The following is a 23,175-nucleotide window of genomic DNA, read 5'->3' as shown; positions in this document are numbered from 1 at the left end:
TACTAATGTTAGTAGCACCTAATGATTTTTTTGAAGCACAATTGATTGTCTTGGTATGCGAGCATAATACTAACTATACATACTTATGATTCGCATTCAGAATAACGATTTAACTCTCATCTCTATATGAGACAGTATGACCAGCATGCAGGTGACGCATTATTATCAATACATATTTTGATGTCGCTCATTTTTTTCTTCACGCAATGCGTCTTCCTCCAGAACAAATGTGTACAAATATTTGTATATTCAATTGAAGATGTACAAATGCCGCATTTCCCCCCCCCCTACTTTTCATATTATCCAATTGACCTTTAGAAGTTTGCAACAAATACATGTATTTTTAAAATCCTATGACTACATTTACCTAAAAATATAAATGGCTATTTGACATATGCCATTCAAGTAAGTTACGTCATCGCATTAGACTATAGGGTTTCAATTCTAATCCTACTAGGAGAAAATAATTGTATGTCATCTTTTACTTAACCCTTTATTTAATACCAAAATTGATATAAGCCTCTTCATAAACAAAATTAAAAAAACATGTTTGCGCACTATTTCAGTATCTATATCCATATCTAATATGTCTTGTTATAATGCCCGAAGTTTCTCTCCTCTCTTTTCACCAACCGGCTGGCTATTGGATAATGCATGTAGAGTGACTATACTTTACTGTTCGCGGAGCCTTTACCTATTCGGAGAGGAAACATAAAGAACAAAAAGACAGACATTAGTTTGACGAAATTGATGTCATTGTACAAATAAGAATGAAGAATTATTCAGATATGACGCGGCAAAACTCATTTAATTTTTTTTTTTTTAATGATGATGACGAAAAGCCCCCTGCCCCTCAAAAAAAAAAAAAATGTTTTAGGCTTATTTCCTTTTGCGACAAAAATTTGATGAACAATAGAGATGGGGAGGGGAAGGAGGGGAGGGAGGAAAGGAGGTGATGGTGTTCGTCACACACATCTCCACACGTGTTTCCCTCATACACACCCAATGATACGAACAGGTACACATACATTCACCCACACACCTCTCTTGAGCGACGCTCCAATTAACTATACTGCTTCCATAATTTTTGTGTTATTTTTTACCTGGCTTCTCTATGTGGTGTTCCAAGATGACGCTTTTCTCCCTCTGTGAAGGCCTTGGTTTAACCTTGATCAAGTTGTCTTTGTTGGGGGTTGATGTCAGTGGATGGGATTTCCTCTCCACAGCTTTATGGTCATCCTGGGGCAATAGAAAGACAATGGCAACTGTAAGTTCTTCGAGCTACACAGATCTGTAACTAATCTTCTAAGACAGCTTTCTCACAAACGCCTAATTAAATGTTGATTATCTCACAATATAAATAAGTTTGACTATGTAGGCCTAATCGAATAGTTTTGTTTCAATGAGAGTCAGATCGACAATGCCATAATTATAGACCACTCAAGGCGCGTTTCTTTCTCTATTAAAAAGTGCAGAAAAGAGACATCTTGATTCTTTGCCAATTCACACGATTTTTTGGGATGACATTATGACACAAGGACACAACAGCAAAGAATGTTTTTGATTCACACTATACATTACATTGTAAGACGATATTATTGATTCAAAAATACAATCTATTAAATGAATAGACTTGAATATGAAACAATGTTTTAAAGCCCCACGGTCCTACTTGTAGCTATTTGCTCCCTCTATATAGAAAACTTCCCCAATCAGTGCCTATTGGTCCCCCATCATCCTCTTTTTCTTATGTTAGTTGAGAGCTGAGTTAATGAGATAGCCACCTGTCAGTGACCTCCCTGTGTGATCTAATTCCTTCTGGCCTAGTAGTATTGACGATCTTTAAGCTTACCGTCCATGCTGACACTGTACTAGGTCCATTGAGTGGCTTTGCAGAATTGACTGGAACAACTTTTCGTTGCTTCCGGCCATTAGATCCAACCTTCCCTTCCTTGCTATCACTCTTCTGTGGTTGGTCAATCCTGGAATTAGGCTGTCCAATCAGGGCTAGAGCATGGTCAAGCTCCCGTTGTTGCTTAGCAACTAGTCTTTGAAGTGACAGATTCTCTTCTTGCACACGCGTTATGTCTCGTCCTTGATCATCATCCTGGTGTTGATGACCCATTCCGATAGTCCCATTCGTGCGATGATTCCGGGGTGTTACCGGCATCGGTTGAAGGCTGCTGCTCAAAGACGAGTTCAGGCTTCTGTAGGGGTCCGTTGGTAGAACATCCCGTACAGGATACGGAACGACACGCGCCCTCTGCGTCCGAATTGGAGAAACGCTCACCCCATACGCAGGGGCTGCACCATCAGAACGCATTTGCGACGGGAGGAACTCGTACTCGATTGGCGGTCGTCGTATCGAGTCGTAGAGGTGCTCACCACTAAGGTCCATCCCAAAGCTTGTTTCATACAAAGGAATGCTTCTAGGTGGCACGGCAAGTCTTCCTTGAATCATCCCTGGCAAGACGCTATCATCCAGTGCATCGTAACCATAGTGACCACGATGCCGAAGATACCCCGAGTCATCTAAGTCTTTACCAAACTCTCTTTCCCCCAAACTAGACTGTCCATTGCTTGTAGTTGGTGTGTCTCCTTTTGTTTGTTCGCTTGTGTTGCCTAAGCTGGATGAGCTAAGGGCAAAAGCATCGTCTAAGATGCGATTTATTCTCTTCCTCTCCTCAGCCCATTTCCTCCGAAGTCTCACCTCTCTTTCCTTCTTCTCAGCGAGTTCTTTAGCTTCCTCCTGCAGAAGATATAGAGACGAGATTAAATATTTGTTTAGGGGGTTGGCTATACTTCAAACATTACATTTGCTTCAGAGAATCGATACTTCGTATTTGGCGCTATTTAAATACATATTAAAGATTGTTATTGTTCGATTTCATTTCATAGATACGGAAATCTGAACAAACATCGTATTTCTCGTTTCAAAATTTGATAAAATAATGATATAAATACTAACAGCCTTGATTTTTACTGCTAGTTATACTGATTGCACTACTGAAGGGTGTTTCACAAAGCATTTTTCAATGACAAATGACAAATATCAGTGACAAATATGCTGATAAAAGATCAGAAGCAAGGATTTAGTTTTCACTCTTACAGGGAACCTTGAAATTCCCCGAATAATAATATTGTTTACTCCTGGACATGAATACTTACAACGTTGAGCTTTGTGATTTGACATGTTTGAGCAATCACGTCTAATGCTTTTCCAAATGTGTATAATATAGAAATAATACACAGCAGTGAGGGCATTAGTAAGAATTACCCACACGATGCACCTTTGGAACAGTCTCGCCGAGGGTGTTTGGACTGTTTTGGAGGTACCGAGTGTGGGTAATTTTACTAATGCCCGAACAAAATTATGTGTATTATTTGTTTTAGAAGATTATGTTTTATTTGTTTTAAAAAATCATGTTTTATAACATGATTTTGACAATGACCGGTCATTATCCGAATAACGCGTTTGGCAAAATAAATGCCTGGTCACGTGTACGCTTTCAACCAATCATTTTGATTAGGATCCACGTCATCATCTTATACAATCGGATAGCAGTCGGATTGTACAGTATGCGTTGGACTATCTATGTTCAACCGTATGAAGTATGCAAGGAGTACCTGAGATACAGATGTGGTCTTTGAGAGCGGTCCTTGGACGGGTTTAGGAGGACCTCTTTTAAGAAGCTCCTCGATTTCTCTCTTGATGTCTTCATGATTTTGCGCTGGTGGAGCCTATGATTTCAAGAAAAGAGGTTTCGTAAATTTTTCGTCCACTTCTAGAGTGCATTGTACTTGTTATTTTTACTTAAATTTACTTAATATATGTGCATGTTAGAGAGGAGGAATGCGAATTCTATAACAAATTTCAAAGGCCTGAGATTTGACAAACCTGATTATGTGAATGAATTATGATTTTACTTGCGACTTGAAATGAAAAGGAAACAAATTGTTGTATATGGGTGTCAAAATTAAAGCCGGGGCAGAGCTGATAATTTCTATATGAATCCGTCACATTGATGAAGATATTTTTCTTTTTAATGATTCAAGGCTCAGGTTTTCAACATATTGATTCCATCACTTACAGCAGACTCAAGAGGGCGGGTTCTGATCAGCCTAACAGCGGACTCGTTAATGACGCCTGTTGATTCAGGTATTTCACTTTTCCTTTTCTACACAGATGGAGAAAGAGATAGATGGAGAGGGGAGAAAGAGAGGGGTAGAGAGAGAGAGAGAGAGGGAGAGAGGAAGAGGAAAAAAGAGAAAGGGAGAGGGGGAGGAATATTAACATTTTCTAATTTTCACGACAGCAATCACGTCTAGGCTTGAAATTTTCCTTCAAGCGAACGTGCAGGAATTAATAATTAATAAGTACTCATAACAGACACTCTAATCTGATTACTTTCCAATAAACATAAATCAAATTTGTATGGGTTGAAGAAGTATGGATTCAGTTGTTATCAAAGAATGTATATATGCCAATGGATATCAGCAACGCGAAGTTGTAAGTGTCCAAGTGGTACAAGCTCCGTTAAAATAAGCAAAGGCTTCCCCTTAATGTGTTTACAAATCATTAGGTCTCTACATAGCTACGACGATGTGGTTTACATTTTCTTTACCTATTTTTAACCAAAGTTGATGTTAAAAAAACACAGAACAAGCCTTCATTGAAACAGGAGTAATTCTGGTGATTAAATGTTTGTTTAGAGGCAGATGGGCACAAATCCTATTGATAACTTCACATCTACTTAAGACAGTATACTAATTCAATAACAGAAGGTCTTAACTCGTCCCTTTGGCTTTTTACCATTTTGTTCCTAGATTCATTGGGTGTAGAGCTTTTTCTTTCTTAGGCTAATGTTATTACCAATGCATTTTGTGTGTAGGAGTTGGTCAAATTACTCATCGCCGTCATGCATTTCCATAATATGATATATAAAAAAAGTTCCATGCATCTTAAGTTCATACTTGTTATGCCCTGATCAATTCGAAACTATTTTCATTCTTAGTTGAATAAAAAATACAGCGAAATGTTAGATTAAATAATAGTTACTCCCGTGATCAATTGCTTGTTTAGAGACAAAAGGTAATCGAGGTCTTAGAAAATTATTAGGGACTTTAGATTCCGAACAACGAGAACGCGGACTGCCCTTTTAAGGTAATGTGACGTCACTGTCAGTGCCTTAAAAGGACGCCACATTGCCTTAAAAGGGCAGTCCACGTTCTCGTCGTGCAGAATCTAAAAGTCCCTAATGTTTCCATATCTAAGAAAGACAGAATAGGAGAAGGTCTTACCCCGTCCCGTGGCTTCCAACGGTCTGTCCTGGTTACTTGCAGCTGTCTGGATTGTACAAACAAAGTGAAGAAAAAGGAATATCAATACTTATCTAGTGCTAAAGGCCGTCTACAAATTGATAAGTGATGAATACTTACACAATATATAGGTGTTTTCCACATTTAGATTATTGATGTTTTTCTCAAGAAAATCGAAAAGCCATGAGAACCCAGGGCTGTCAAACTATATCGTATCACCTTTATAATTCCTGTTCTGATGCTGCAACATGTCACTGATTAGCCTTGTTATCCAATAAAGTCGACTTCTACTGAAAGATCCCAAAAATTCAACATGCGATGCACAGGGCTATAAAAACTACCTTACATATAACTATACTTCATGCACTGCTTATTCAAAACTGTGTGTAATGCATAATAGTGTAAAATACTTTGTGCATGTGACTATGTGCGTGTGACAAAATTCGACTTCGGAGGTCCACCGTTTGTTTCATTAGTTTTGATCAAGGCAGGCAAAAGGTTGAAGATTGAATTTAAACTTCGTTTTGAATTTGTTTGCTCACCTTGCGGTTGGATTCTTGATCCCCTGTTCATCCATACCACCAAGAACTGCATCAAACTGAAGGAAAAGATGGACGATAATGGTTTATTGCAATATTCAAGATATAAGGAATGAGAAGAGCATAAAAAAGAAAAGAAATGTGTAACACAGAGAGTGTATGAGCACAAAATTGATTGTAAGAAGGATTTTAAATTTGGGGTAAGAACTGCATTAGACTTAAGGAAAAAGATGGACAATAATGATTTATTGAAATAACTCAAGATAGGAGAATGAGAAGAGCAACAACAAAAAAGGGGAGGGGATGTATAACACTAAGAGTGTATGAGCCCGAAATTGTATAAAGGTTTATCACATTTTGAGTAAGATTTATAGCTATGTACTGGTATAAATAGAAGAGGCAAATCAAGAGAGCATTTCTCTCTAAGGGGTCACGTATTCATCACATACTTCCTTTTGCATTTGTTCGGCAGTCAACTGGTCTTGAATTTTCTTTTCTTTCTTCCTCTTCTGTCTCTTCTTCTCTCTAGCGATGTCTTTCTTCAGTTCTTCTGGATCCTTGCCAATATGTGTTGTATACCAAGACTACAAAATAAAAAGAAGAAAATAATTTGAATGCCATGCATTCTGGTATCTTGATGACATTGGATGGGCAGGCATCACTTTATTTGTCTCGTAGTAGTCCACTGTCATTATATTGCCCCCTTTGCGGTGTTCCAATTAAGAATTCAATCTTTTCCCGACTGCATTTAGCAAGACATTTTGGCTAAATTTCTTTTCTCCACCAGATGTTAAATGGAAGGATGATGATGATGACGAGGATAATGTTAATGAATGGCAGTATAATGATACTAGTGGTAGTAGTATCATCATCATCATCATCATCATCATCATCATCATCATCATCATCATCATCATCATCATCATCGTTATCATCATCTTGATGAAAGAGGAATAGCATTATTCCAAACTTGGGCGTTCCCGCTTTTCTTATCATTTTCAGCTGTAGGCGACCAGGGAGCGGGGTTTCAGACGCGGAAGATGAAAATGAAAGAGAATGAGAAGAAATAAGAGGAAAGAAGAAGAAGAAGCAGAAGAAGGAGGAGGAGGAAAGGAAGAAGAGGAGGAAAGGAAGAAGAAGAAGAAGAAGAAGAAGAAGGAGGAGGAGTAGGAGGAGGAGAAAAAGAAAAAAGAAAGAGGAGGCGGAGGAGGAGGAATAGTAGAAGAACAAGAAGAAGAATCAGAAAAATGATAAAAAGAAGAATGAGAAGAATCAAAAGAACGAGAAGAAGAAGAAGAAGAAGAAGAAGAAGAAGAAGAAGAAGAAGGAGAATGAGAAGAAGAAGAAGAAGAAGAAAAAGAAGAAGGAAAAGAAGAAGGAGAAGAAGAAGGAGAAGAAGAAGGAGAAGAAGAAGAAGAAGAAAGAGAAGGGGAAGAAGAAGAAGAAAGAGAAGAAGAAGAAGAAGAAGAAGAAGAAAGAGAAGAAAAAGAAGAAGGAGAAGAAGAAGGATAAGAAGAAGAAGAATCAGAAGAATAAGAATTGAGAAGAAGAGGAATCAGAAGAATAAGAATGAAACAAGAACAGATTAAGATGAAGAGCGACCAAGAAGTCATACCTTGGGCATTCCTGCTTTCCTCATCATCCTCAGTTGCTCATTACTGATTTCACTCTCAGTCTCGGAGTAAGCAACCAAGGAGTGATGTATGAGCGGCGGGAGTCTCTCAGGCTCGGGGTACACTGCGTTGTTCTGTGAGCGTGAGGTGCTAGTCGGTTTCTTTGTCTTAGATTTTGTAGCATGAGTGTCGACATGAGTGAATAGCTGATCATCCTATAAGAAAAAAGACAAGAGACTTTCTGTCCTAAAAATGGGCTTACATGGAAAAAAAATCAATCGGATTTTGGATATTCTTTTAAAATATTATCAGATCATTCTGATCTATTTCCTATAGTATGTCTTCTTTAATTGGTCATTTCTCTGCTGTACTTAATTTTTAGTTATCATTTACATAATATTCTCATTACACAATACTACTTCTGGCACCGAATCTCCTCCTACCCTTGTAAGAGCAGTGGTCGACCAAAACTAAAACCGTCGGGGAACTGAATTTGACTTCGGTGGCCCCCATTTCTAACACCAAAGTATCTTTGATGGACGATAAATCTGGCGCCTCTCCACATCCCTCCCTCGCCGATGGCTCTGCAAAGTTATAGAATTAATCTTTCCTGCCTCTCGTCATTATTCTAGCTATTTTTAAAAACATATTTTTTTTTTACCTCATTCATAGTTTTGTAGGTAAATGACTTCACCTTGACTATTTTAAGAATCGAAAGGAATAATAAGGTCTCAAAAGTCTCTGGAAAGCAAAACAACTAAAAGCTAAAAACGAAACAAAAGAATACAAAAGATATTCTAAATGTGGCACGAGGAGGTGCACTCATATTGGCCTAGGTAGGAGTTTGGTACATACCCCTTGTTTCGCCCCCCCCCTTCCTGATCCGCCACAGTTTGATGTCCCAAGACCTTGATAAACCTATAATATTGACTATATCATTTTCTTGAATTATGTATTTGAAACATATTATACCAATTACATAAATCATTGATAATCAAGTGATTCATATACTCTGTGAACATACTGTACAAAGTATAAGTACATTGGCAACATACAGTGTATGTTATTACATACCTTGTTTCTCTAATGTTTAAGTACATGGTACATCAAAAACATAACTTCTTTTTCTTTTTAGAATAACTATATCATTAATGGAGCCTTACCTCACCGCTGAAATAACCACGTTTGGAATACTCTCTCGCAGTTTCCTGAGCCCTTTTGGTTTTCTTTCTCTTCTTGCGTTTTTGAGCTGGATCTTCGGTAAGTCTGAAAAGATGAATGAAGTTGGTTAAATTCAAACCTAAGACCGTAACCTTTGGGACACACAAGGAAATGGAACAGCTCGCTATGGGATTATACTTTTTTTGTTTTACCATCTACTATAAAATTTGGTTTTGAAGAGAGAAATGCATGTTTACCACCCATTAACGGGCTAACTACTCCAAAGCCATTTATATTCAATTTGTCTGAAAACATGTTAAACATGTTTAGCGCTTTTCGTGCATGTGGGCCATGTTAATCACAACCGGTTCTCTTTTGTCAAAGAATTATTTCTCTATGTTACATGTGTCATGTCTGCCATTGTTTTATTCTGCACTCTCTTTTTAAATCTTATGTATGAGAAAATGTTGTTATTTGGAGTGTGGAACAATAATAATAATAATAATTAAAAAAAAGACCAACAACAAACAAAAAATAGGGGGAAAGAAGGGGAGGAAGTGAGAGGGAGAAAAGACTAGGAAAATAGAGAAAAAAAAGAAAAAAAGAGGAAGCGGGACAGAGCAAGAGCAAAATATATAATTAGGGGGATCAGGGAAATGAGAACAGAAAGGAAAAATGAGAAAATAAGAGAAACGAAAGAGAGAGAGAGACTAGATGGGGGAAAGAGAGATAGAATGAGCATGATAAACGGATACAGAATTGAAATTTTAAACTCATCACTTTTAAATTTATACAATGGTAATATGAATGGAATAATATACCATTGAAAGAGAAATATGAATTAGAGGGGAAAATGTAGAAAAAGAAAAAGACAAGCATTGTATACATGGCGATGTGAACTTTAAAAGTAACAAACCTTGCACGATCTGCCTCGCGAGATGCACTTCCATTAACTTTGCTTCTCTTAGATGTCTTCTCGTTGAATACCGTCTCCATGACAACCGGCTTGGCCTTTGTTTCCTTCTCAAGTCGCATGAATCCCAGCTCCACTGATGTGGAACGATCCACTTTATTCTGAGGGGTGTAATGGATACTAAAAACATGAGTGCAATTTCGAGGTGAATCCATAGGGATTTCCATTCCGAATTGGATAAATCTATTTCATCTGCAGCTTCACTTTATAGGAACGAATCAATTCATTGTAAGGGGTTAAATGGATACTATACACATGAGTGGAATCGGGAGCTGAATCTCAGACATTTTCTATTCTTCATGGAGGAAAAAGAAAATCCATGCTGCCTGCAGCTCTATTAACTGGAACGATCCACTTTCTTCTAAGGTGTGTAATGTATACGACAAACATGAGAGCAATCCCGAGGGTAATCCACCGAGATTTTACATCTTAATTACATATTGAAAAATCAATTCAATCCAACAGCTAGACTTATATCGAACGATTCGATTTATTCCAAGGGTGTGTTTGAACATGAATGCGATCAGAAGGTGAATCTTGAGACATTTTCCATTCTTCGTTGAGACAAAATATATTCTGTCTGGCTTGTCTGCAGCTCCATTATCTGGAACAATCCACTTTCTTCTAAGGGGAGTAATTAATATGCAAAACGTTAGAGCAATGTCGTGGTAAATCCTCCGGGAATTTCCATTCTCAATTAGATATGAAAAAAATATATTCAATGCAGCAGCTCCGCTTAACTAGAACGATCCATTTTATATGCAGGGGTAGTTGATAATGTCTCCCACATGCGTAGTGGCAGTCGAAGATTGGAAAAGTGTATTTTATCTAGAGGGGGTAGTGGTCCTAACTACATATCCCATAATTCATTCCGTGCATTCCGGAGCAGTATTCGACAAAGTGTGTAATTGCCAAGATTTAATTTGCAATTAAGAGACTGTGAGCACTCTCCTCCGCTTATATTTGCTGCAGTTTTGCTTATGAAAATCATCTCACATGTAGTATCTGGGTGAAGGTATAAGCGACCCAATATCTAGTCATGTGACTTGAGGTCACGTGTTCGAGATAGCCTAGATCACTTTTAATGTAGATCACTTTCGATCTATTTTAAATAGAGACGATATGTGGCTATTAGAGAGTGATTATCCACACTATAAAACCAAATCACAACCAAGTTATGACAGTTATTGATTTGATTTTAATTCCATATAAAACGGGAGAACAATTGATTATAAACTTTGTTTAAAGGACACGTTGAAAGTATAAGGATAAAGTGTAACTGAATTCTATTACAGAACAGTGCAATATAATTAATAAAGCTACTATCATAAAGGAATACCTATCGGGGAACACTGCCATATGAGCTAGAAAAATAATTAAGTAAATGTACTGTATGAATATATAATAATTATAATAATGGGTTCGTGTATAGCGCTCATGTCTGTCAGACTTGACACACCTGGCGCTCCCTACATAAAAGAGCACGTCAGTTGTTAATCAAAGCTTAATAAATGTACAGAAAGAGAATACAACTTGAATAATGATAAAAATAAATATCAAAGTGCTAATAACACTAAAGTAGTCATCACTGAGATCACGATTCCTGAATATAATGTAAAATGGAATAAATGAAATAATAAAAATCTGAAAGATTTCATAATATTTACCAGGGTTTTGATCGCTGTCTTCTTGGACCAGCAGTAGTAGTAGATGAAAAGTAGGATGACGATGATGAGGAGGAGAGCGATGAGGGCTATAAGGAGGTACCACCACCAGTCCAGACCGGTGGGTGTGGCTGTCAAGAAGAGGGTCACTCCCGGAGATACGACCTTGGTGAGAAGAATATGTTTGTTTTGATTAGTTTTACAATATTTTTTATTATTCTTTGCGTGTTTTTTTGTTTTTGTGTACAGGGCCTCATTCTCACAAGCTTTGCTTATCTTGGGGTCCTTCCGACTTTGCTGTTCATTTTGTATGTATTGTTTACTCTAAATTTTAATGGAAAATAAATGGATTGAACATCAAATATAAGAATGATTTTTTCCTTTGGGGGAAGACTTAGTAAAACGAAGAGGCTTGCGTGCACATGAATACACTTTCACAACGACCAACGTATTTATTCTTTACCTGCGCAGTCTTTTTTGTCTTTGTTTTTATGTATTTATTATTTTCCCACGAATACTCTGTGAAGAGTCTCTTCCTTCTCCTCATCTCATAACTAGCATAGGCTAAACTCTCTTTACAGAGAACACTCTGCCGCGTGACTATGTGCAAAGAATGCAATTTCGACGTTCATTGACCGAATTCACAGGGGTTCGATAATAATACACAATGTTAAGAAGAATTACCAACTCCTCGTCAAAGACATCTTTTGAAACATCTATATTCGGATGCAGCAATGGTGCACTGTATATATGGATGGTGATGAAAGCGAATACGTTTTGGAAATTGACCGCAGTATGTTTTCACGTTGCCGTGCGCCTGTGTTTTAATTGAATTGATACCATCTTGCATGAAGTGTTAACATAACAAAAATTACTTTTAGATACGATAATATGCGCGACCGTTATACAAAAATATAAACTACAGAGGTAACTTTTTTGAAAATTAATGATGATTACCACATATCCTATGACATCCTGTAGCTCCTGCAGGCTGAACTGCTGATACGGAATCAAAGCTGTAGCTCCAGGAACCACACTGCCTTCATCAACGACATAGAAGACTACATCAACATTCTCCGCATCCGCCTGAGGACGGTCAACTGCTTCCAGCTACCATACCAAAAGATTCGAAAGGACACACACAATAAAATATTAATTGCGTCGGGAATAATGTTATTCTTATTTATTTATTTCTTGACTGATGTAATGAAAAGAGTCGCATTGGTTAGAATTGGAAATGTTTAATCATGTTAACAGGACATCGATGAAAAACAGCTTTACTGATTCGATTGTTTCTTTTTTATCCTGTATAAAGATGTCAAATAAATAAATAAATAAATTTCATAATGTATTGAAAAGTAATTGTACCGGAAAATAAATAATGATGTTAAACTTTTTGAGCAGAATTACATTAATTCCGAACTTTAAGGGCGTTATCGTCGATCCTTATCATAAGATTTTAAGACAAGAAATTTAGAATTGGCCAATCATTTGCTTGCCGTAATCAAGAGGGAAAACATGAACATCTAAGAGGGAGCTGAATATTACTCTACGGCATATCCAGGATTTTGTAATAGGGAGGATGATGCACCTCCTGATCTCCCTTCAAGATTTGCCATCGCTTCTATTATAACTTCCACTTCTAGATAACTTACAGCCACTTCAGTCGCGGAGCTTGGATCTGCAGCTCTCCTCCGCCGAATCAAATCATCCTCCAGAATGACATCATCACCCGGATACCCCATCCCTACACCCCGCCTGTTCCTCGCCAAGTTGCTCTCTAACTCAGAACTCCCATTAACGTAGAGGAACTCGAGATCGTTCCGCAGTTGCTTCTGGAATGTTGCATTGGTTTCGTCAAAGGCAGTATCGACTATCAGGGTCACTTTGAGCCAGTCGGTCTGGTCTGCGGGGGGTATGGTGTAGGGATAGTCTGGGGTTGTGGTCGGGGTAGGTATCACTGGGTGTGGTATGCTTCTCACCTAGAAAAAAGAGTGTACAAAAAATCCGGTTGACTTCCGGTGTGATGGCTCAGTCAGTAGAGCGTCCGCCTCACAACCGGGAGGTCGTGGGTTCGAACCCCAGCCGCGTCACACCAAAATACGTTAAAAGACGGGAGTTGCTGCTATCTTGTTTGGCGTTCAACAATAAGGGATAGGGCAACGTCGATCTGGCGCTGCTCAGTGGCTGTCGGGCTCACGATCAATTGGACAACAAGAATTTCCATTTTCGGTTTAACTTCATAAAATTTGAAGTGGACTTTAAAAGATTATTATCATTATTATTATACATGGGTTTGATTCCAGGGTCCTGTCTTCCAAAGAGTTGATATCAATCGCAACTTATTTGCGATTGATATCAATCGCAAATAAGTACATAAGAGATAGGAGACTGCAAACTTGCGATTGATTGGAGGACTTGCGATTTATTTGGATCAATCGCAACTCTTTGTAAGACAGGCCATGTACTCAAAGCAATCAATTTCCATAATTGGTAGACCTACTGTTATAGAAGAGGGTATATTTTGCACAATGCTGTTTATAATGAATATATCGATATTTGGGATGATATTGCTTAATCTTGGTTCTGAAAATAATTGTACAGCTTTATGTTTTCTTTACATCGGATTTGTACACAGCAATGGAACATCTTTAGTCATCACAACTATACTGTGTAAAGGGAGAACAAACAAGGGAACAGAATTAATGAGGGAATTGTCCGTGACTACCTCACATTCCACATTTCTTGAACTTATAGTTCGAACATTCATAACTCCCTTAATATTCGTCCAGTTTATTTTTTAACTTTTGCCATTATGTTTCTCTTATTTTTCTGCTTTTAAACAAATGAAGTTATAAAAAAAGTCGGATCGCCCTTTAAGATATTGAAAATTAGTAATCAGTTAATTTTTCTCTTATAGTCTCTCCACTCACAGCGTAACCTAGCTGAGCACTCATCTCTCCTTCAGTCAGGGTGCTGTAGGTGGCTGCAGCATCGGTCGCCATGACCAAGGTTTCATTCTCCAAGACGTAAAAGGTCAAGGTAACTGTCTCCGGGTCCAAATCATCAGGCCGGGACAGCGCCATTATCTGTCAAAGAAATTCCGGGAGAAAGAAACTTACAAATTAACAAATTGATTTTTAGGAACATTATCGACAAAATGTCATCAATGTTTTGTAATCAAAATGATATCTGATTTTTTTTTTTTAATAACAAAATTCATGTCAACTATACATGTTCAATTAGAAGTTTTCATGGAAAAGAACGATTTTCACAAGGTTACGAAATGAAGGATTCTATCCTTATTTTTAATTAAAAATTCAATCCATCAACATAAATAAACATGGTGTCTGCAGAAGCTTCACTTTTACTGCTTAAGATGTGTTCGGCCTATATCATTTCGAGGTCTATATCAAAACCTTTTACATAAAACAACAAAATATGGGTAATTTTCCTGAATGCTTAAAATGGATTTACATTCATAGGCTATGCAGTAAATTGAAAAATTTCCTATGAAACCACAAATGACAACTCACCGGTACTTCAATATCATCAGACGGGTCAGCTTGCCTTTTTCTTCGAACTTTATTTTCCGTTCTGACTTGTATCCTGGGACTTGATTTGCCTATCTGTTTCGAGACGAACATCCATTCTATTTCAGCGGAAGACTCTTTTGCCAATCCTTCAAATCGAGAATCCTCCTTCAGTGCATACTGCTCTTGGAGTTCGAGGCGTTGTCCGATCCTAGGATGTCCTTCAGTTTGTTGCTTTCTGGTGAATAGCCATTCCCGATCCGAAGAGTCTCCAGACGGCGTGTCTGCTTCACTGTTACTCCGTCTCCGCCGTTCAAGGATATTACTTTCCCCTTCTATGTACAGGACTTCAAGGCTGTTGGAGAGTGCCTCAGAGAAGTCGTCAGCCGTAATGTCTTCAGATGTAGGAACCTTGATATCCATCGTCAGTTGGAACTCTAGAGGTACATCAACAGGTGATTCAGTAGCTGTGGTCATAGGAGGATTTGTAGGTGGGAAACTTGGTGTGACCATCTGAGAACTTGTCGACATGATCATCGAAGTGGTTACTTGAGGTGCCACGCTGGATGAGACAAACGCTTCACTTAAGGAAATGGATCCGATGAGCGTAGGCATCATTTCTGAGAACAATGTAGATGGAGATTCTTCAGACTGGAAAAGACTGGTTGCGGTAAATGGCGGCAAAAAAGTCAATGGTGGTGTCCCCGACAGTGTTGGTAATAATCCGCTTGATTCGATCCTCAAAGAATCACTTGGACTCGGGATAAGGAGGGTTGATGTAGAAGCGTCAAAGGACACTACCCGAGAACCTAAGCTGACTGTATCTGTTACCACGTGGCTTATTACAACTGATGACTCTATCGCTGCGTAAGAACTTGGTGGAACTGTCGGAATATATGTTTCTGATGCAGAAGCGGTTGGGCCAATCATGGTTGATATTATATAATCGGTTGTCTGCACAGGGGTTACTGTTATAAAGGGCGGTATAAACATAGAGCTGTAGCTCCCTGTCAATGCGGAAGTAGCATTAGTATCAATGCTCGATGTGATTGGGCTACCTGGAGACATTGTTCTGGTTTCGTATACTTCACTTGTTGGTGTGATAGTGGACAACGTTTCTAGGAAGAGAGAACTATCAATCGATGTTTCAACAGCTGTCCTCATTGACGTGGCACCTACAGCAGTTGACGGACTTGGCAGTATGTCAATAGATGATGTCACAATAGCCATTGTACTAAACGGTGGTACAATGAAGTCGGTTGTTGCGGACGAAACAGTTTCATAGACCTCTGTTGTAGACACTTCGGGCATTCGACTTGATGGAGTCTGGACGATTGATGAGACCGACGAGGCACTCGACGAATACTCAAGTATAGTTGTTGGAAGTGTGACCAAGGATTCAGTTATAACCGTGTCCTGCACGGTTGTATGTATAAATGTGTCCAGGCTTGTTATTTGAAGAGACTCTGTTGATGTGAGGAGTCTTTCTGAAGCGCTGGACTCTACGACTTGGGTTGATATTGTTTCAAATATTCCAGTAAGAGATGATGGTTCAATTGTATCACTGCCCGACACGACTGGAGTGAGGTAGTCCCCTGTACTTGATATTAGCACCGGGAATGTGTCACTGATGTCTACAGAAACTATTTGAGATATTAGTAAAGTTTCTGTCAGATAATCAGATGGCATGTAGCGTGACGACAGATGACTGACAGAATAAGATATTTCAGAGTGTTCTGGCATCAAAGTAGAAAAATCCTCAGAGCTTCTACTGGGAAACGAGCTTTCCAAGTCTACTGTGGTATAAATGAGAATGGATGATGTATCAAGGTATGGAGTAAATGAAGGCAGTATTGGTGTAAAGAATGGCAAACTCGGCAAAATGCTTGATGCGAATGAGGGAGTTGATGGAGAAGGGTAATATTCTGAAGAAGAGGGCGAAATCCAGGATACATCAGTGATGATATCACTTACTAGAATGGTGCTTAGATCTATAACGGTGCTGTATAGGAGCGACGGTCTAACGGATTCCAAAGGGGTTCCACTCTCACTACTGAACATCACCATCGATTCAGAAATGGAGGATGCATCGGTGATAGTATCAGTAACTAGAATGGTGCTTAAATCCATAACGGTGCTGTATAGGAACGATGGTGCAAGTGTTACCAAAGAAGTGGTTCCAATCTCGCTACTGAACATAACCGTCGAATCAATAATGGAGGTCGCATTAGTGATAGTATCAGTAACTAGAATGGTGCTTAAATCCATAACGGTACTGTGTATGAACGATGGCGTAAGCGATTCCAAAGAAGTGGTTCCAATCTCGCTACTGAACATCGCCGTCGAATCAGTAATGGAGGATGCATCAGTGATTGGATCACTAACTAGAATAGTGCTTACATCTATAACGGTGCTGTATAGGGGCGATGGTATGAGTGGTTCCAAAGAAGCAGTACCAATCTCACTACTGAACATCACCGTCGAATCAGTAATGGAGGATGCATCAGTGATAGTATCAGAAACTAGAATGGTGCTTAAATCCATAACGGTGCTGTATAGGAACGATGGAGCAAGCGATACCAAAGAAGTGGTTCCGGTCTCACTGGTGAACATCGCCGTCGAATCAGTGACGACCTGTCTATCTGACGTTACAGGATAGACACTGGGCATGCTGGGAGTAATAGGCATTACTGAAGACGTCTCTACCAATGTGAACAAAACTGATGACATCTCATAGCTTACGACGATGGTGTCTATTGGAAGAACTGTCGTTTCCATGACAACGGAGGACAAAAGTGGCATCTCTTCACTCATCGACAATACCAGCGTTGACTCTGTTTGAAGACCCGGTTGGCTTAATGTCGGAAATAGTGTACTGACTTGATATTCATCGGTACCAGTACCAAGCGTGCGACTGTCATATACATCTGTAGTTATATACTCAAACACTTCTGTGGAGATGATCTCATAGACATCAGTCCATGATATGTCAGTGATTGTTGACATCACTTGAGTGGCATCTGGAACTACTGTGGATCTAGAGAACTCTGAAAGTGGAAAAGACTTTGTTGTCTCCATTGTTGGTGCCAAGCTGGTGAAAATATCTGACATTTGCGTTTCGTAAACACTAGAAAAAATAGTCTCTGGCAGAAGAGATTGATCTAATAGTGTACTCAGGGCGGTGAATTCTGGAGTCATAGTGGTATAGGTGAATACAGGCCTTAAGGTCGTGGGCAAGATGTCAGAACTAGGGTATAAGATATCCGATGTTTCAACGAAATAGAATGTATAAATGAGAGTTTCAAGGGACTCTGTTTGACTGGAAAGAGCACTTTGAGTATTACTATTACGTGAATCAGCCGGTGACGGAGCAATGGTTGTTTCTGGCTGTGAAATTGTGCTTAAGATAGGGTAATCTGTAAAGAAAAGATCACTTGAGCGTTGACTAATTACGGATGTGACGTCAGAGCTGGGCGCTATTTCGGAGATGGCAGGAGTGGGATACAAAATGACTTCAGTCGTTAATATCACTGTCTCAAAGACGAACGACTCTTCTATTGAACGATCTAAAGACAGGGTGCTTGTTGGGACTATCAGCGATGAGCCACTTTCAGTGATAGAACAGAGAGGTGGAGGCAAGGATGGCGGAGGACTTGTACATGTGCAGGTTGGAGGACTACAACACATGCAGGATGAAGGAAATGGTGTGGACATCTCTGGTTGAACTGCTGTGGAGTAAATAACTTCCGTGCCCGAGGTTATGGTCTCATACACCAACGATTGCAAAGATAGGTCATCAGAGGATTGTATTGACTGATGGGTAGAAGGAAAACTGAAGGAAAATGAATCGATCGTTTTAGAACTTCTCATCAAGTCATCTGAAACGGCTATATCACTTGTGATTAAGTCTACAACAGTACTATACAGCATGGAGTTAGCTGTAGTTGGTACTACCATACTGTCCTCACTGTAACCAAACGTTGATTTGAAGTTTAAGTCTGGTTGCGATGTCACTGGTGAAGGGAGAACTGTTGGGAGGGGCAAAGTACTTTCCACGGTTACTGTTTCGTAGAAAGACAAGGTGTCAAATACACTTTGGCTTATTCCATCCACGAACGAGGTGGAGATGATAAAATCGGGAGATCTTCTGGAAAAAGTAAAGGTGTCTGATGCCATTATTTTGTCACTCGATATCACTAACGTCTCAAAGACTTCAGAAGTGAGCCATGAAACCTCTGTGTCCCATTCCCGTCTGCTTGAAGGTATCACTGTAGAAATACTTCTTGGCACGCTGTTCTCTGATGTTAACGATGATGTCGGTGTGTGTCCCTCAAATAGGGTTGACATCTCAGAGCCAACTAATCGCGTTGAGTGAGTCTGTTCAGGTGTTATTCCGGAATTTATAGTAGAAAATATTTCAGAAGAGATTTCTTCAGTCCCGAAGATGACAGAAGGGTTGGTGCTGGACTGTATCGATGGAGATCCTCTAGAAAAAGCAAAGGTATCCGATGCTATTGGTGTCTCACTGGATATCACTAATGTCTCCATGACTTCAGAAGTGAGCCATGAAATATCCGTGTCCCATTCCCGTCTGCTTGAAGATATCACTGTAGATATACTTCTTGGCACGCTGTTCTCTGATGTTAACGATGGTGTTGGTGTGAGTTCCTCAAAGAGGGTTGAAATCTCAGAGCCAACTAATCGTGTTGAGTGAGTCTGCGCAGGTGTTATTTCAAAATGTATGGTAGAAAATATTTCAGAAGTGATATCTTCAGTCCCGAAGAGGGCAGAAGGGATAGTGCTGGACTGTATCGATGGAGATCCTCTGGAAAAAGCAAAGGTATCTGATGCCATTAGTGTCTCACTGGATATCACTAACGTCTCCAAAACTTCAGAAGTGAGCCATGAAACTTCCGTGTCCCATTCCCGTCTGCTTGAAGATATCACTGGAGAATAACTGTTCTCAGATGTTAACGTTGGTGTTGGTGTGAGTTCCTCAAATAGGGTTGACATCTCAGAGCCAACGAATCGCGTTGAGAGAGTCTGTTCAGGTGTTATTCCAGAATTTATAGTAGAAAATATTTCAGAAGTGATTTCTTCAGTGAAAATAACAGAAGGGACGGTGCTGGACTGTATCGATGGAACCACAATCGTAGATGTAGGAATAGAACTCACCATTGGCCGACTTGAAGGAAAACCAAACGAAGGAGAGATCCAAGAAGTATAGACCATATCACTTGTAATTGCTGCTGTAACTGTTTCTATTACATTAGTAGATATGTATCCAACAGAATTTGAATTGTCCGTCGATAAAATCAATTTTGTTGCTACATCGGAGGCTAAAAGATCACTTGTTTCAGTGAGATACATTATTGATGACAGCAGTACGGTGCTCGAAGGTGTAATTTCGCTCTCAGGGGCAACGCTCGATTGGAAAGATACACCTTGTACTGTAGACACTGACTGTGGAAGTGCAGGTGTTCTTGATATACCTCCGCTTTCAGATGTTGGTCCTTCTGAAGGGGTTGTCAGCAAAGTCACAACGATGTCACTTGTGACTATCAATGTCTCATCGAGTAGAGGTGGGGTCGCAGAATAGCCTTCGGAAAATGTCTCTGTAACAGGCATGTAGGCAGACGTAGGTTGCAAACTATCTGGAAGACTTAGAAATAGAGTAGATGGCACCACTGTCTTTGTTCTACTAGGCAAGATTGTTCTAGCACTTTCTGGAAGATCTGTCTGGGGGCTGTCTTGTGAAATATCAAGGAGAGTACTAACTAGTGTCTCCTCCACAACACTCCATTCTGTTACGAAATCTGTTCTTTGGCTAAGTAATGAAGAGCTTGGTTTCAAGTTGCTCTCAAAAGAGGAATGACTCCTCGTCAATATACTACCAACAAATGCTGTTGATGAAACAATTTCAGATGCTACTGTCACGTCCACACTCTTGCTGTCCTCAGGGTTTTGATACACAGTTGTGGTGTATTGTTCCATGCCAGCTGCTGTACTGGTGGCCCAAATATCACTTGGTGTGAACATACCAGTAAATCCTTCTGCAGTGCTGAATATCGGTAAACTCTGCTGGAGTTGGGATGAAGTTTCCACACGAACACTACCTTCGGGTTCTTCAGCAACAGTTGAAATGTAAGACTCTGTGAAGACTGCTGTAGTTGTTGCTAAGATTTCAGATAGCACAGAGACGTCTACTGGTTGGCTAGTGAACCTTGGAACCTGGTCTAGTGGTGTGGATGGTGATAGGGAGCCCTCTAGAGGTGAAGATGCTGAAGATGTCACAATTTTAGTTGGTGTCTGTAACCAAGCACAAAACACAACATAATTATTCCCATTTCTTCTGATATCACACAATGTATTGTGCAAATCATAAATCCGCATGCTTCATTTCAAAACGAAGTCAACGGAATGAATGAGGATTACAAATAATTCATGCATTATAACTCTTCATTTTATCTGCTTTCCCATGTCAGCTGTAGGTTAAATATAAGGTTAAGGTAATGGTTTATTATAAACTTCATTTGCTGCAGCATGGCTGATATTGCATAGATATCTGAACTGGCTATTGTTCGGAAGTGTACGTTATATACCCCACAAATAAACATTACCATGATCAATCATTATCACATTGTCAAATTTGACATAATAAAAATTGATTAACTTTTCTGATTAAATACGACATGCACATAAGGGAGATGTGAGTTGGTCTAGCTGCACCTTCACTTGGTCAGCTCTCTGTCCTTGTCTACAAACTTGCTCAGGCGACCCCGGTTCAATTATACGTTTTTTCGGATGGTGATGTTTAAGGTTGGTCCCCAGACGTAAATGATCATATCTGATTGATACATGTCTGTAAAAACCCGACTACACACACATTATATTCGTCAACGCCACATGGAGTAAAAGCATAGACTTTGAGTCGAGTAATTACGTAGAACCTCTAAACCATTGACTTGTAATAGTAATTGTAGACGCACGCTTCCTCCTTCGGATATGCTCAAGGCGGGGCAGCGGCTTGCGTGGTACCCTTTAAATACTTGCCGTGTAAAATATTGCCCCTTCAATTGTGCAAAATTTTTGAATTGTACCACCCCTTCTTTAAGAGAAAAGTCATTGATAAGGTCCTGCATAATACAATAAATATTCAGGAATTGGTCATCCAATTATATACAAACACATACTGTTTTTGTGCTCCATTCCTCTGTCATTGCTACTGTTACGTCAGAGGTGACGACGATCGTCGTCTCGAAGCTCACGTCACCTAAGAACAGAATGAACAGAATTATATGTAATGTGGTGAAAATGTAAGTATATTGTAATTTACATGGTCATTATTTAAACAAAAGCTTGTAAACAATGAATATATATATTATAAATGTAAAGAGCCTTTTAAAATGCGGTAACTAATTGTCCTTTTTGCTGTCTGTCTCTATGTCTCTCTGTCTTTCTTTCTTTCTCTCTGTCTCTCTCTCTGCCTCTCTCTGTCACTCTCCCTCTGTGTCTCTCTCTGTGTCTCTCTCACTGTCTCACCCCCTCTCTCTCTCTTTATATCTCTTTCTTTCTCACTCTCTCGCTCTACTTCGCTCTACTTTTTTTTCTGCTTGATCCCTACCCCTTTCTCAATACTTCCCCCTTTTTTCTGCACGCCCTATCGTCCCTCTCCATACAGTTATATGGCTTCTTGTTCTCTCGTTCTCTTTCTCTCTCTCTCTCTCTCTCTCTCTCTCTCCCTATCTATCTATCTATCCATCTTGTTCACCTCTTCACTTCAGTCTCTCTTCATGCAAGGATTGACATATGTCTCTCTAAAAAGCCGATTGATTGGACACAGCGGGTAATAATATTTCACATCATGCTTGAGTAGTAACACATTTCACGATATCACAATATTTTACGAGTCTTGGTCAAATATTCTTTTAAGCACTTCGGTAAATGTTGACCGATTACCAATTAACTGCAATTGATCGCAACTTTATAGCTAGCCAAAACGTATCACGCACTGACATAAAACAAATAGCTCAACTATATCATTTATGGCTACTATATTCAAGAAGGTTTAACAGTGAACCTGTGCTATATACAACATAAAAAGCTAAAGCCTTATGGTTTATTATACCTACTTTGAAACAAAATGCCACACAGAATCAAAATGATAAATGAATGATAATATTCATCTTTTCAAAGCATTTCTTATGAAATTGTTTACAACTTTTTAAAATAATCTACTAACAGTGCTTTTCAATTCCTTGCAACAAATTCTTCATTTTCTTTTCAACTCAGTCTGTAAACTCTTTTAGAGACTTTAATCCTTTACTATTGTATCTTTATATCATGTAAGGATTGAAAAATATTGATTTAGGG

At 39.2% G+C, this 23,175-nt stretch overlaps 2 protein-coding genes across 2 annotated transcripts; both read right to left on the bottom strand.

Moving 5' to 3' along the window:
• Positions 1-286: 286 nt before the first annotated feature.
• On the bottom strand, positions 287-18,500 carry LOC100893069 (serine-rich adhesin for platelets). The gene is made up of 16 exons (XM_030973172.1): positions 14,806-18,500; positions 14,203-14,358; positions 12,925-13,251; positions 12,227-12,379; positions 11,273-11,434; positions 9,549-9,706; positions 8,635-8,737; positions 7,474-7,686; positions 6,308-6,442; positions 5,862-5,917; positions 5,302-5,347; positions 4,092-4,178; positions 3,628-3,741; positions 1,853-2,749; positions 1,104-1,239; positions 287-694 (listed from the first exon to the last, which is right to left on the bottom strand). Exons 1-16 carry the CDS (start codon positions 18,487-18,489, stop codon positions 666-668), a joined length of 6,456 nt encoding a protein of 2,151 aa, XP_030829032.1. The 5' UTR covers positions 18,490-18,500; the 3' UTR covers positions 287-665.
• A 266-nt stretch (positions 18,501-18,766) lies between these two features.
• LOC115919578 (mucin-3A-like) lies at positions 18,767-22,169 on the bottom strand. Its single transcript, XM_030973653.1, has 3 exons — positions 21,996-22,169; positions 18,920-21,111; positions 18,767-18,863 (listed from the first exon to the last, which is right to left on the bottom strand). The coding sequence occupies exons 1-3, from the start codon at positions 22,020-22,022 to the stop codon at positions 18,767-18,769; spliced, it is 2,316 nt and encodes a 771-aa protein (XP_030829513.1). The 5' UTR covers positions 22,023-22,169.
• Between the last annotated feature and the right edge of the window lie 1,006 nt (positions 22,170-23,175).

This window comes from Strongylocentrotus purpuratus, unplaced genomic scaffold (genome assembly GCF_000002235.5).
Source record: "Strongylocentrotus purpuratus isolate Spur 01 unplaced genomic scaffold, Spur_5.0 spur5_contig_865, whole genome shotgun sequence".
Taxonomy (NCBI): domain Eukaryota; kingdom Metazoa; phylum Echinodermata; class Echinoidea; order Camarodonta; family Strongylocentrotidae; genus Strongylocentrotus; species Strongylocentrotus purpuratus.
The sequence above is the reverse complement of the archived record's forward strand: the minus strand, read 5'-3'. Positions and strand labels throughout refer to the sequence as shown.